This window comes from Onychostoma macrolepis, chromosome 18 (genome assembly GCF_012432095.1).
Source record: "Onychostoma macrolepis isolate SWU-2019 chromosome 18, ASM1243209v1, whole genome shotgun sequence".
NCBI lineage: Eukaryota > Metazoa > Chordata > Actinopteri > Cypriniformes > Cyprinidae > Onychostoma > Onychostoma macrolepis.
The window spans coordinates 16,018,703-16,034,620 of NC_081172.1; the positions used below are offsets into that span (position 1 = coordinate 16,018,703).

Here is a 15,918-nt window from a genome sequence, read left to right on the forward strand (position 1 = left end):
TGCTTAGACATTGGCAATTTATTTGAATTTAATATGTTAAAATTTCCAGTTTGTCTACAAAAAAAGTCTTTAATTTTATTCCAGCTGGAAGATGGAACCATGGACGAATTAAAGGTTTATTTCACCCAAAAATAAAAACTCTGTCATTAATTACTCACCCGTGTCGTTTCACAAGACTTTTGTTCCTCTTCCGAACACAATGGAGATCGATGAAATTCGAGAGCTCTCCCTCCATAGACAGCAATGAAACTTATACATTCAACGCCCAGAAAGGTAGGAAAGACATTGTTAAAGTACTCCATGTGACTTCAGTGGTTTAACCTTAAAGGTCCCATGACATGCTGCTTTTTGGATGCTTTTATATAGGCCTAAGTGGTCCCTAGTACTGTATCTGAAGTCTCTTTCCCGAAATTCAGCCTAGGTGTGTAGAATTTCAGCCACTACGAGCCAGTCCCACAATGAGCTTTCCTTAGACTTGCCATTTCTGTGTCTGTAGCTTTAAATGCTAATGAGGAGGAGAGAGGCGGGGCAAGGTGGAGGGTGGGTGTGTGGCCTTAACCAGCTTGCTGCCACGGTACCATGCGCTAATGTTGACAGTGGATGTATCGCAATGGCTCGCAGACACGCAGTCGTTCAAGATTTTCAGTTTGACCCAGAATCTGATCCTGATGGAGAAGCACCAGATGAAGAAGTTGCAACTCAGCGGCTGCAGAAGGACGTATCTGGATACGGTACTTTAGTTGGTTTGTTTATGTATGCTGTTACAGTTATTATCATGTAGCTAATGCTAGCCTACCTTGTTGGCTTTTCATGTTGCTCTGATTTGCTATGGTTCTAAAGCTGTATTAGTATGAAGGTAAAATGACGTCAAAAAGATTTGCATGCGCAGGGTAAGATTTGTGAAAGTGTACATGATAGCAAGCATAAATTAATTTTGCATGCGCAAGAAAAGAGTTGTAAAAGTGTAAATCGCGTTTCAAGCGTAAGAAAAAAAGATTTGCAGCTGGGACGACCAGCCGGCGGCCTCACAAATCTCCCCAATAGAGATTCCACTGGACCAGGCCCAAGAGGAGGCCATTCCTCTGGTGGAATGGGCCCTCACACCTAAAGGGCATTGCAAGCCAGCTGAGGCATAAGCCAGAGCTATAGCATCTACTATCCAATGAGATAGTCTTTGCTTCGTGACAGGCAGCCCTTTAGAGCGGCCTCCAAAGTACACAAAAAGCTGCTCTGATTGTCTAAAAGAATCCAAGCACTTAATGTAAACTCGCAGTGCCCCGGACAGGGCACAACGAGTTGGGACCTTGTTCGCCATCTGTTCCAGGGAGGGCTAAAAGGGAAATGACCTGGGCTCTAAACGGAGTTGAGAGCACCTTCGGTACATAACCGCTGCGCGCTTGAAGAATGACCTTAGAGTCGTTGGGTCCAAACTCAAGACAGGAAGCACTAACAGACAGGGCTTGCAAGTCCCCTACTCGCTTGACTGACACTGGGGCCAAAAGCAGAGCGTTTTTAATTGTCTTGACCCTTAAGCCAGCTGTTTGAAGCAGCTCAAAGGGGGAGCTCTTGAGAGCTCTCGAGAGCTCTCAGGACTATAGACAAGTCCCATACTGGCACCGTCGTAGGGCGAGGAGGGTTTAACTGCCGAGCACCTCTAAGGAACTTAACGACCAAGTCGTTCCTGCCAATTGTCCGGCCAGCCTCGAGAGAATGAAGGGCACAGGGCAAGATCTGTCGCCGTACACAGCTCTGTGAAGGTGCCAGGATCCCGGCCAGACTCGTCCATGTCCCGGAGAAGTTTAGCCTGAAACACCTGTAGCACAGACATCGTATGCAGGACTGAGCCGGTCTTGCCAGCTGCTGCATAAGCCCTGTTGGCTAGGGCTGACACAATAATCCCGGTACCAAAACAGGCAGCAATCAAGATACTGAATGACTACCGGCCATTAGCCCGGACACCAGTGGTGATGAAGTGTTTTGAGCGACTCATTTTGCCACACATCAAGAACAATATTTCACCCTTCTTGGATCAACACCAGTTTGCCTACAGGACAAACAGGTCAACTGAGGACACAGTGTCACTGGCAATAAATGCTATTTATAGATTATAGCTCCGCTTTCAATACCATCCTCCCCCATAACCTGGTTATCAAACTGAATCATCTTGGCCTCAACACACACCTGTGCAGCTGGGTGCAAGATTTCCTCACCGGCAGACCACAGATTGTGCGCATGGGGACGCATGGCTCCACCAGAGCTTCATTGTACATGTACAAATGACAATAAAGTAAAGTAAGTAAGAAGTGACATTTGAAACACGCTTGAAATTTGCTCAGAAAATTTTCTTTTCTCCAGCACTGGATGGCTTGCAGGGGAACTCCTTCCACTGCAGGTGGCTTGTTCAACGGTGGGAGAGAGCAGGCTGAGCTTCTTGCTTCGGCTTCGGCTTCAGAGTCAGCGAAGAGATAGTCATGAAATGGTGCTCTGGCGGGCTAGAGCTCCATTGGTTTGTGCAGCTACACAAACGTTAATAAATCAGGCTTCAGTAACAGAGTAAACAAGAGCTTCCCCCAAAGCTGTCGTCAAATGACGACTCAACGGGACATAAATTTCGATAGGGAACTTGCAGTGCATACTACAAAGTAGTATATGAGGATTATTATAGGGACATGTAAACTCTGAGAGCATTGAATAGGTTTGGTTATTCATTGGTGGAACTTTATGACTCTGCATTGCTCAAGAGCTGTTCAATAACGGACTGTGCTGCATTGATAAGAGAAGCGAAGATTCTTGGCATATTTTCTTCAGAATTCCTGAAAGAATTTTAAAACGTATTCTTTGTCATTTTGCAGTCTCGAGGAAAAATAACTCAGTATGAAGATACCTGTCGTATATTTCAGCGCATATGAATTGGAAAAGACCAGTGTATCAGTTGATACACGTTTACCGAGGTGGGATTTGTTTATCTGAAAAACACAGGAATAAATCAGGACGAGGTTTGTAATTTTTTACTCGTTTGTTACGAGAAGTTTACTAGCAGTTTGTAGGTGGCTGGCTATTATTATTATTATTCTGTGTCAATTGTTTCAGGTGGACAAACGCATGGGTGTTTCAAAGAAGTTCTTCTGTTTGCTAGAAAGCATGAAGAAACCTTTCAGCAGGGGCAGTTTCTCATGTAATGTAAACCACGGCTGGATTTCTGTAGAAACAGAAAGGCATGTCAGATTCTTCTCGCTTCGGAAGCATTACTGCTAAAAATTCACGAATGATGGAGAAACATTTTAATTGTTTTATATCCTGTCATATCACAGTTTGAATCCTCGACGTCCCGATGATCTGAAGGAGGCGTTTAATACAGCATCTTTGTGCTCTGATATAGTAAATATCTATTTCTTGTCTTCTTCCCTTTATTGCTATGTGTGAACATAGCATGACATAGACAGTAGTTCACAATATTTTGTGGAAACCGAGAATTTTTTTTTAAGGAATATTTGATAACCGGAAAGTTCAAAAGAACAGCATTTATTTGAAATAGAAATCTTTTTTTTTTTAAATGATAAATGTCTTTACTGTCACTTTACCCACAATTTTTGAATGGTAGTGTATCACAGTTTCCACAAAAATATCAAGCAGCAAAAACTGTTACCTGACTCTGACTCTACGGACTCTGTATACCCTCCAGTGAACAGCACATGTGTGAAGGAAAATCAGCTGCGCTGTGGTGAACACTCTGATTATGGTAGTATCACTATGGTGTTCCAAAGCCCAGAGGGTGGACTGCAGGTGAGTACCAATATAGGACAAGAGGAGAAAAGATTCATGTGGTCCTTTATCATTTAGGATAGTAATTTTGGATCCGGATGCATTCTTCTCCTTCAGGTTCTGAACCGGGCTGGAGAGTTAGTTTCAGCCCCCAGCATTCCTGGAACAGTTCTGATTAACATAGCAGACCTGATGCAAAGGTGGAACAGCGTTGTCTACGTGTCTGCCGTACGTTTCTTTACCAATGCTTCATTTAATTGTGCCATGCAGGCAATGCTTATTTAATTATTTTCTATTGTTCTGACCCTCAGGTTCATAGGGTTTTGCTGCCCCCTGCATGTGACTCCAGCACACGTCAGTCTTTGGCCTTCTTTGTACAACCTGATGATGAGGCCATCATTTCATGCTGCTATGGATCAGATAAATATCCTCCTGTTAAGTCAATTGATTACCTTCTATCAAGGTTCAAAGATTCTTACGGCAAAAAATAGATCCTGGTTTAAGTGAAATTTTATGATTTTTGTATGTTTGAAAATGAAAATTAAGTGCTAATCATCAGCTTAGATAATTTAATACATTGTAGAGAAACATATTGCACAGTCATTTACTTTTAAAGTCACAAAGGATACTCAATCAAGCAAAAAACAAACAAAAAACAATCCATACCAATTTTATGATGCTTAATTGGATTTCTGTATATTTTATAAATTTATACATTGTTTACAGGTTGAAAACCATGACACCATAAAGAATAATCAGGCACGTGATCAGCTAGAGACAAAAAAGAAGGAAAAGCTGACCACGCCCCAAATCACGCCCACAAGCCATTTTAATAAAGTTCTATAATATAGTATATAAAATTGTTATTATTATTAAAGTACCTGCCAAAAGTTTGGAAACATTACAATTATTAATGATTCTGAAATAAATATCTTCTGCTCATCAAGGCTGAATTTATTTGATTAAAATAAAGTAAACAAAAAACAGCAATATTGTGAGATATTACTACAAATAAAAATAAAAAAGTCTTCAATTTTAATATATTATAAAATGTAAAGTTATTCCTGTGATGCAAAGCAGAATTTTCTTCATTAATCCGGTTTTCGTAAATGTACATGAAATTATCAATAAACTCTTCTTAAAGATGACTTCGACTCTGTCCATGTCAAGTTTTACTGGGTTTTACTGTAGAATTTGGGAGAAAATTGAAGGCAAAGTCTGTCAAAGTACATTAGAACACTGACCATTTCCTGATGTTAACTCTTTACTCTAAAAGTCCTTAACACTAGAATTTTAACACTAGAGATTTTGCTGTATACAGGCATTATTAACATTCCTTCAGAGTTGACATGAAATTTTCAATAAATTTCTCTTTAGGATGACCATGACTCGTTTCACTGGGTTTTACTGTAGAATTTGGGAGTAAATTAAAAGGTAAAGTCTGTCAAAGTACATTATAACACTGACATTTCATTTTTTACAGAATAATCAAGACGTTTTAAAAACACTTTTATTACTCTTTAATATTGTTTTATTCTTTTTGACAATTTTTTTATAATGATGTATAAAATAACTGCTTAACACCAGACACATCTTACACGAGGCTGTTTTACTGTAAAGCACATTCATGCCAGAGATCTTTTATTTACTCTTCGGCTATGACCAAAACCAACTCGGATCTCAGCCGAATGTTTTCTTTTTTCTGGCAAACCAAACTCCAGCCACAGCTCAGCCAAATATATACACTTTCCTTTTTGTTTCTTTTGGTTGGCCAGATTCCAGCCAGAGCTCAGCCAAATGCTGTTTAACACCAGACTTTGAAACCCCCCCCCCCAGAAAAATAAATAAATAAATAAACAGCCAGAATTAAGCCAGAAGTGCCGAATATAAGCCAGACTCAGACATCTGGACATCTACTTACACAATGTTTCGAATAACAAAAAAAGAAGAAAAAACACACAAAAAAAACAATAATGCAACCAAGGCCAAATTATGAGAAACAAAAAATTATTAATTAGTTCGTTCTTTTGTCACGTCTATCCACATCAAAGCCGTATCCCACTGTACTGTATAACAAAGAACATTTGCATGATCAAGAACATGCATCAGCAAGAAAAAAAAAAGAAACAAGAGAGAAAAATTTACATTTTACATTTCCATAGGATTACGACACAATTTTAATACAGAAAATGTACTTTGCAAGTAAGCACCGTTAATGTGCTAAAATATATATTTGTAATAAGTGCTGGGGGCATGGCTTGTGGGCGTGATCAGATTTTCCTTCTTTTTTGTCTCTAGCTGATCACATGCCTGGTTGTACATGCAGTGTTTTAAATAAAGAATTTGATCATTTGTAATAATTGTGTCTGTTTTAATTGAATGCCAGTAGTACCTACTCTAAAATGAATTCTATATAAAAATTATAAAATATAATGAAATCTATATTAACATGAATGAATTACAGTAGTATACTGATGAATTTGTTTTTTACTGTAGTAATTTACTGTAAAAAGTACAGTTTGCAACTGTAAATCAAATACAGTTAGCTACTGTACATCTTAATTACAGTAACGTACTGGCAACAATTTACTGTAAAAACCCTTTGAAATGCCTAACAGTGTACGCAAGATTTGAGCATGTTAACATGACAAACACAACTTTTTTTCCATTTCTTTTCCACCACATAGGGCCCTGAAAACCTAGCCTGCAGTGCAGAACCTAGAAGTGGAAGGACTAACACCAAATCTCCAGGTTGAAAACTTTGCGCTACAGTTCTTGTCAAAACGTTCTTTCATGTGAACTTGTTTTGTATCCAAATTTGATTTCGCGATATCCCACACCTGATGTAAGTGCTGACGCATTTGAGCCACATAATCACATACGGTCACAGGTAACTCTTTTTCCAATAACAACTGTTCTTTTAACAGTTTCAGAGGCCCACACACAGAGGCTTTATTGTGTATTGCTGTACACCCAAAGCGCTTTACAATTATGTAGGGGGGGGGTCTCTCCTCAACCACCACCAGTGTGCAGCATCCACTTGGATGATGCGACGGCAGCCACAGGACAACCTCGCCAGTGCACTCACCACACACCAGCTACAGGTGGAGAGGAGAGAGAGTGATAGAGTCAATTCAGTGGATGGGGATTATTAGGAGGCCATGATTGACAAGGGCCAGAGGAGGGAACTTTGGCCAGGACACTGGGTTACACCCCTACTCTTTACAATGAGTGTCTTGGGATTTTTAATGACCACAAAGAGTCAGGACCTCGGTTTAACGGCTCATCCGAAAGACAGATGCCCGAACACTAATTCGGCCGGACTGAATCCCAGAGATTCTTGCACTGTCTCACGGACAGCAAACATAGACATCGGCAGACTTTCATCCCAGTTCTTCCCCGTTTCCATGCAGAATGTGCGCAGCATGAACTTGAGAGTCTGGTGGAAATGTTCGAGCGCCCTGAGACTCGGGATGATAGGCACTTGAAATTTGATGCTTAACAGCCAGTTTGCGGAGAACCTGGGAGAACAGTGTGGAGGTAAAATTAGAACCTTGGTCAGTTTGAATAGTTTTTGGTAGACCAAATGTAGAGCAGAATTTAATTACCTCTTTTACCACTGCTTTAGCCTTTATACTACGCATTGGGATGGCCTCTGGGAAACACGTGGCAGCACACATCAGAGTGTATATTGATAACCCGATTTAGACTTTGGAAATGTTCCCACACAATCAATGATGATGCGCTCAAAAGGCTCACCTATTACGGGGATCGGGTGTAGAGGAGCGAGAGGAATGTTTTGATTTGGCACGACCAGCAGTGAACAACAACAACACCAGACTTTAGACCAGGCCAAAAAAAAATATCGCAGCACCCCAGCAAACATTGGTACGACAGCAATGTGAAATATTGACGTCAACCCGATTTTCATTTTCAACCAAAATGCAACTGTCCGACGTCATGTCGAACGTCAACCTGACGTTACATAGACGTCTGGTGCCTGCTGGGCCTGGCCAAAAATAGTCGCGGTAGGATGACACAAATATGTAAAAATATGTAACACAGAAAATTTCCTAAAAATGCATTCAGATACGTTTGTACATGTCTATAGTTGTCTGGGGTTGCATGTATAATTGTTACTTTGACTTTTAGCTACGTGTAGTTCAATATATACCCTGTTGCATTTCAGTTGTGAGACGACGTCCAGTTGGTGACGACTTTTACACGTGCATTTATAGTCCATCATGACCCTCTATGAAATTCTTATGAAATATGCAAAAGCAATTGTGCTTAGACCTTGGTTAATACTGCAAAAATGTATTTAAGTGCCCCAAGTAGTTTTTAAGAGGTTGTGAATAGACGTCCACTGACGTCCTTTACACGTCTAGTCAAGCACCCATACAAAAAAACCTCCCAAAAAAACCCACGGAAATCTTTATATTAAAAAACCACGACAGTTTGTATTTACATCTTGTTGAATGTCAAATTATATTCACAAAGTGCCCTGTGTGGTTAAGTGATTGTGAAGCCACTGCATGATTTTAGTCATTATTCGACCCGTTTTCCGGACATTGCAATACATTTATTTATATATACACATTTATAAATGTATAAAACAGACTGAAAACAAGAACTGCAAACCAAAAACATAATACTGTTTCCTCCTCTCTCTCATGAAATGGGTAAACTCTGGTCCACACTCCAATACAGTAGGTGGCGATAATGCACCTTAACGTTGACGCTACCCACCAGAAGAAGAAGAATTATTAAAACATTTTGCATTAATGTGGTTGAGTTTTACTTGTTTGACATGAGGGAACCGAAAGAAATGTTGCGCACATTGTCAGCTGAAATGTATTTTGAGTTTGGCTAAAATTAGCAAGTAGGCTAAAAGTTAGTTGGTGTAATGTTAGGCTTTACCCTGAAAAGAAACTCTGCTGGCGTGAGTTCGCCAGTATAAACCACCATGGGGTCTCTACACTTGAGTTGTTGTTTTATGCAGTTAAGCAAATTTCTTGGTGGGAAATTAATAGCAAAAGAACATGGTAGATCAGGGGTTCGCAACCCTGGTCCTCAAGGACACCTGGCCCTGCGTCCCAATGTGCATACTATCCACCCTATCTACCCTATATAGTATTAAAAATTACTAATACCACACAGAATTTAGGATAGATAGTATGCACATTGGGACGCAGGCCTGGCTTAATTATTTTCAAACTATCCCTGCCCTACCCCCGTGCTGGTTACCTGGATCAGGTTTGTTCAATTAATCAGAAGCTGGAAGATACCATTTCAGATGAGGTTGGAGTGGGGGAGGGCAAAATGAATTATCTTCTATCTTATAATTTATTTTCTAGGTGCTATTGTAACTGCTGGAATTGGAATTTAAAATGAGAAGTATTGGGCAAGATGGGCAAGGGTTGGTGCCTTAGTGGAACGTGATAGCAGCTCTGAGTTCGAGGGGTCAGTGGAGCCAGCTTTGGTGGGTGAGGGCAATCCTATGTAATGTAACAAATTACAACCCATACTACAACAGTCGAACAGCATCACTTGAAAGTTTTAATAATCAGCTGGGCTGTCATACTTACAGGAGGAAAGAACAGGTATGCCAAATTTACTGTGAATGTAGTACAATTCTCATTTGGTTTTTATATGATCATTAATGGGTTATGGAAGTAATGTCACCTTCCATGGAAACGCAAGTACTTTAAACACTTCATTCAGCAGGCATGCAAGTTTTGGATGCAAGGTATTGTTTGTTAGCTTTGATTTCAGATAACAGAGTCCTCGCTCCATTATGTAGATGCATAGGACAAATACATGTTATTGTTATAGCATTTAATAGTAAAACTGGACAGTGAAATGCTCCAAAACTAACACGTTCTATGTAATATTTCCAAAAAGGACAATTTACTCAGAGCCTGCTGGATCTCCAAGTAAGACGGAGGCAAAGGCCCACATCTCATGAAACAATGACAGCTACCTCAAGTATGTCCCTGTGTTTTTTCATTTTCACAGTGTCCTAATATATAAAGTTTAACAGAAGTGATAGCAAAGCTCTTTATAAACATCTTCAAAATTACTTGTTTTACTCTTTTCAACAGGATGCACAACATAAAACCTTTGTAGGTCAACATCAACAACACAGAAGCCCTGAATCTTCACAGACCTGTGGACATATGTTGAGACGTAGGTGCTAATGTTTTGAAAACTTTTTATATCTGAATGTGTACAACTAGAAAGTTGAGTTGAGAAGACAAACACAGTCCTGTCAATTACAGAAAAAATGTTAGAAGAACTATATGTTGCCCTGAAATACCAGCTCCAGCATCTGGAAATATGTGAAGAATATGTTCTGATTTTGAATGTCCAAGTGACACTTTTAAAATGTCGTAGTAGTTATCAATAGGTTAAATGCTTAATGACACTGTATTGATACATTGTCATTGTAAGTAATTCATCAGAGCTTAAGTAAGCTTTCAGATGATCATTACCCTTGTCATTGTAGAGCAGGCATGCCCAAACTCGGTCCTGGAGGGCCGGTGTCCTGCAGAGTTTAGCTCCAACTTGCCTCAACACACCTGCCAGGAAGTTTCTAGTATGCTTAGTAAGAGCTTGATTAGCTAGTTCAGGTGTGTCTAATTGGGGTTGGATCTAAACTCTGCAGGACACCAGCCCTCCAGGACCAAGTTTTGGCACCCCTGTTGTAGAGGAAGCTACAAACACTTGGTAGTACAACAACAGGGGCACACCCGATGGTGTAATTCAGAATATAATGCAGTTTTCCTCCACAAATTCAATAAGCACAAATGTTAACATTTACTTTCAAAGTTGAAATCCATCTCTAGTGTAATGAAAATAATCTCTATCTTCTGGAATAAGGTCTGATTGTTGCAAGGTTTGATTGTGCAAGTCTAACAACAATTATAAAGCCATTTATATATTTTGAGATATGAATTCCAAAATTCATATAAATTTTGTTTTCTTGTGTTTTTTCCAGAGGTGAATAACGGGCTTCATGACAGTGAATATCAGTATCAAGGTGGTGTGGTTTTGTGATTGATCTGTCTAGAGTTGGTGGATCTTCTGTCAGAGACTTTATGAACAAAGTAACGATCGGGTATGTATTGTTTGTGTGTATTGCTGCATAATATTTCAGTAAATTATATATATGATTGCCACAATAAAAAACCCAGCCTTTGATATTACTTGAATTCAGGATTTAATCGGTCACACACCATTATATCTCCTTATATACCTGCCTGTTTTCTTGCTCAGAAGTTTTAAGATGTCCGGACTAACTCGGACAGTCAGCCAGACTGAAAACGAGATCAAAATATAATTTCAGTGTAAGCCATGAATGATAGTCATTACTTGTCACAAAAACTGTGGATATGGATAGGGACATAGTTCAGAACACTTTTTACATGATAGATGAGTGGTTGTGAAAGTGTATGTTTTAACATTGCATGCAATTGCCACGCTGCACATTACTGTTAATTGTAATATTGACCTTATGTGTACATTTTTCTGAGGTGAAGTAAACTTGAGTAATTTCTTTCACAGAATCATGTCAAATGCCTTAATGGTGAAATTCAATATGAGGGATGGTGGCCAACTTGAAAAGAAGCCATTCAAAGCTACACCTTTTATACTATGTAATTCAAGGTCATTTTGGCCTTTATGACATTCAGAAAAATCTCTTGTTCCTTGTTTATTATTTGTGTACTTTTTATTGGTACCCTTTATCTATTCAAAGGACATTCTCTAAAAGACTACCTGTCTTTATCAGAAATGTCCTGTTCACACCTAGTTAAGGGACTTTCTCAAGGGCACCACAGTGGGATTGAAGAGGGAGTGGAGAAACGGCTAAAAACACAGCTAAAATCTAACACACATTTAATGCAGAAAATCTTTTACTGATATAAGATTGTTGTAGAGTAAAATAACATATAATACATGTTGATTTACCTTTTTCTAATGCTTCATTCATGAAACAGATGCAAAATCCTGTTCCATTGTATTTTAAATTTAGTTGTAGGACCATAAAGACATTTTCAAAAAAATGTTTTTGTTTGTTTTAATTTTGCCTCTTGATTATTATTTTTTTTTATTATTTTTTTTTTTTAAATATTCATATTCTCTTCCCTCAGATGCTTTGAAGAGGTGGAGGCCCAATACTACAGACTCAGACATTGATGCAGCAATGGTGGAACACATGAATCACGCTCCTGGAAGAGCTGGTTGTTTGTGGACCAAGAAAATGAGAGTAAACATTTGGGAAAATAAAAATGTAAAGACTCTAAAAAAAATTGTTCCATATGTGTTCACTATGATCCTGTACTTTTGTTTTCTTGTTTAAATAATGTCTGCTAATGTAAAACTGTTAGAGAAAATGCCATTGCCACAGATTTAGAATTAACCACATACTATTTTTGTTTTCTTGTTTTGAATAGTAGCTGTTTAACAAATGGAAGACATTTTTTAAAAATGTAATATTCACATTAAAATATGTTGTGGTAAATTACAGCATTCTTCTTTTTGTTTAAGTTTACAAATAATGTGTTGTTTGTAATGCACACGTGGTTAAAACGTTATATAGACGTTCAGGTCTGACTGGACCGATTTTGGATCTTTTAGAACCTTTGAGCCTGTGTAAATGGATATGTAAGATGTGTGAACCTAAAGACATAAGTGATTGCCTTTAACGACGTTACAGAATGGGTGTGTGATTATTTTATATCTAGCCTTATACTTAAATTAATACATTAAATTAACACAAAACAGACATCCAGAAGATGACACATTTAGATGTCTAGGGACGTGCAGAAAAGACATGTAATTCACGGCCAGAATTAAGGTTCAATTTTGACGGGACGTGTCGGATGGACGTCTTTTCAATGGTCATTAAACCAGGTGGATGCTGCACACTGGTGGTGGATGAGGAGACCTGGGACATATGGACTATATTCACCATACTTTATGCACGCCAAACACAATATCACCAATAGCTGCCTTCATTCTACTCTCATTCCACTGGTTTAGCTTCTTCGTATTTCTCTTATTTCCCTCTCTCTCTCTTCCTCGCTCTTTCTGTTGCCATCTCTTTTCCTGATGCTGTGGTGCCATTGTATTTTGTAAAACATTTCATTGAGTTAAAGGCCATGGATATTTTCATATTTTAGCTGACTAATGATCCCCCTCCTGCTCAGTGATTTGAACCATTGTATATACTAAACTAACTGGGAATTTGGGAAATGAAATTAACGGTTTACTTCATCCTGACACCTTTGCTTGCTATTGGAATACGTTTCCCAGATTCCGTCTCCGTAGCATCTCTCTAGCTAGCTGCTAGCTACTGTGAACTTGTGCTAATGTTATAACCTCCAACATTAACACCCATTTCTCATTATGGCATATATTAGCCCTTGTCATTAGATTTATAATGTTCCTAAATGCATATTTCCCCCATTTGAAGACTGTCCCAGATTACCCAAAGCATGCTGTCCCACATTGTCAATCATATTTGATAATGCGGGACAAAAAAAAACAAAACTAAAACACATTTTCAACACTTTAATACATATTTTTGTTGCTTGAATAGATCACAAACATAATTTGACAACAATTAGGAACATTGTCTTATTTATGACAGATTTATGTCCTTAACATGAATCTATTCAGAATCCTATGTCATTGACCTTGTCATGCAATTCCCAGCGGAGCTTCTTGATTGACAAGACAGTGCCCTGCCCCTTTCTGTGGAATCACCCCCATGAAGTCATGTGATTTCAATCACATGACATCCATGCTAAAATTATAGTAAAAGTCCTGTTGACTAAATTTTATTAGAACAGGAAATAAACACACTGGAGGCACACCCTGCACCACTGTCTTTTTGGCTAATTTGTGCAAAACCTTTTTGCTAAACTGCCAAAGCTTCATTTTAACCACCAATGATGCAAGTATTTACTTTACCTCTACATGCTTGCGAAGGGTTGATGTGGAGATTTTATAAGCTGCTAGTTTGGTCTCCCTAGGCAAACACAGTTTAATAGAGCATAAACATGGCCAGGGGTTCACTTCATTTCCTTCGAGTTCAACTTCAGCCGAATACGACGGGGTTTGGTTTTCAGCTGGGTTTGCACCATTAACGCCTGTCTTGTCCGTCTGCATCTTTCTTCTGATTTTAGCGCCAGTTTGTTCTCCTGCCCATTATTTACTGCAGTCAGGGGCGTGTTTAGTGTTTTGGGGGCCCTCAGCAAGTGTTCCCAGAGGGGCCCCCCTCGGTGGATTTTGCGATCGATTCTGGGGTAGGGTACTGTTTACATTTTATCCATACTGATACGATACTTATCAATACAGTTATCCATACTACTCTCTATAATTTGGTGCAAAAATAAATGATGTAAAAGATGTTGAAAATTTCAAGTTATTTTATTACTGCAGTTTACAAATGCCTCCAAGCAAACAGAAAAAGGCACATAAAGCACATTTTTAAAATAAAAAGGCCCTTCAAAGAGAGAGAGAGAGATTTCCTCAGTATACCATAGCACAACATATTTGAACATCATGTGCATAGGAGCACAACAGAATGTAATAGAGAATTCTGGGGTCTCTAGCTATTTTTATTAAAGAAAATTAAAATATTGACTCTCTCAGGGAGCCGGCGTGATTTATCCTAACAGAGAGTGTTATGTTATGTTTTATACTGACTTTTTTTATCTCTGTTTTTATCTACATGATAAAAAAGGCTTCTTTTTAACATGCAGACTTGTTTATAGCGATACTCCAATCAGGATTTTTACAGACATTCATTCAGGTCCTGAGTTTCATTTTTGAAAATGGGGTGAATTCCCCTCCTAGGTGACTCTTGTGGGAGGGAGGATTTTTTTTGGCTTTTTTTTTTCTCTCAAAAGTATGTAGGCCTAATTAAATGTTTGATCATGCTGTGTATTTTTGTTTTTACAATGGGGCAATTGTTGAGAGTGCACACTGGAGAGCGCACGAGTGCTGAATAGTTTAAATACTGGCCAAACTTAAAAAAGAAATGCAAATTATAAACTTTAGTGATGATGCATGTAAACTGTGACAATTCCTGTGTCAATCGTGCAGTGTGCAGCCCGTTTATAGTGCAGACGCGATGTGGTGATATGAAGCCATTTGCGCATTTTGAGAGGGAAAGGCAGAGAGCTCGCTGAGAACTCATGCAGTTTGTAAAATTACGCCTCGCAGAAAGTTTTCAAATTATTTTATAAGTTATTTAATAAAGAAATATGAATTGTACCTCACCTTAAGGATTATAATTATTTTACCCGCGCCGGACAGAGACTGAGACGGTGCCGCTGCATGTCGTGTCAAACCTCTGACGGCAGACAGCTTGAGATCGGTTTATGCGAACAGCTTCTAATTCGCCATTAACACAGAAGTACGGAGAAAAAACAACGCACGCATCGTTAACAGTATTGTTTGTCCTCAAACTTATCGGTAGTCCGGTATTGACCTAATTACGCACCGGTCCAAAAAAATGCCGGTTCTCGATTCCCATCGGAAGAAATCGCGTTCCGCGGGGGCCCCCCTGAACCGCGGGGCCCCACGCAATTGCGTGGGTTGCGTGGTGCCTAAACATGCTACTGACTGCAGTAGTTTCCAGGGAGCGATTTTTTTTTTTTACTTTGTTGGTTTTGATTGCTTCTATGTCCTCATTTGTGAGTCGCTTTGGCTAAAAGCGTCTGCTAATGTAACGACTAATGTAAATATATTACAGCGGAGAATTCAAATCTCATGAAAGAGCTTCTCTGTTCATCTCTGTAAACACGACCATAACAATAAATATTGCTAAATTTAATATGACAAAGCGTGGAGCGGGTTCTGCGCGGAACCGTGAGGCCCTGATGTTAACAACACTCGCTGCGCGGATCATAGTTATCCGGACTGAAGCAAGCTTGTTTCAAGTTTTGTGAATATATTTCATATTGTCTCTTGCTCCAAACATGAACCAGCACCGTATGCGTACATCACCTCTTCTTCAAATGAGATATGCGCAATTAAGAGCGCTGATACGGCGCAGCGGTACATGATCTGGGCTGCGTTTCCCGATAACGCTGTGTTTTAGCGCGCTACGAAGACTCTAAAGGTATGCCTTAACTAAAGGTG

General features: G+C 39.2%; 1 protein-coding gene across 1 annotated transcript; it reads left to right on the forward strand.

Annotated features, from left to right (window-relative positions):
* The first annotated feature begins 494 nt into the window (after positions 1 to 494).
* On the forward strand, positions 495 to 12,194 carry LOC131524477 (uncharacterized). Its single transcript, XM_058751618.1, has 10 exons — positions 495 to 731; positions 3,683 to 3,783; positions 3,880 to 3,990; positions 4,074 to 4,196; positions 6,450 to 6,513; positions 6,690 to 7,302; positions 9,120 to 9,750; positions 9,867 to 9,951; positions 10,763 to 10,882; positions 11,916 to 12,194. Exons 1-6 carry the CDS (start codon positions 503 to 505, stop codon positions 6,884 to 6,886), a joined length of 825 nt encoding a protein of 274 aa, XP_058607601.1. The 5' UTR covers positions 495 to 502; the 3' UTR covers positions 6,887 to 7,302; positions 9,120 to 9,750; positions 9,867 to 9,951; positions 10,763 to 10,882; positions 11,916 to 12,194.
* The last annotated feature ends 3,724 nt before the right edge of the window (positions 12,195 to 15,918 follow it).

What these genes read in the sequence shown, in the direction of transcription:
- LOC131524477 (XM_058751618.1), top strand. Translation starts at nt 503, where the DNA reads ATGCTAATGAGGAGGAGAGAGGCGGGGCAAGGTGGAGGGTGGGTGTGT. An exon ending in GCGTTGTCTACGTGTCTGCC is followed by an intron (nt 3,991 to 4,073) that starts GTACGTTTCTTT and finishes TCTGACCCTCAG; the next exon opens with GTTCATAGGGTTTTGCTGCC. An exon ending in GATCAGATAAATATCCTCCT is followed by an intron (nt 4,197 to 6,449) that starts GTTAAGTCAATT and finishes TCCACCACATAG; the next exon opens with GGCCCTGAAAACCTAGCCTG.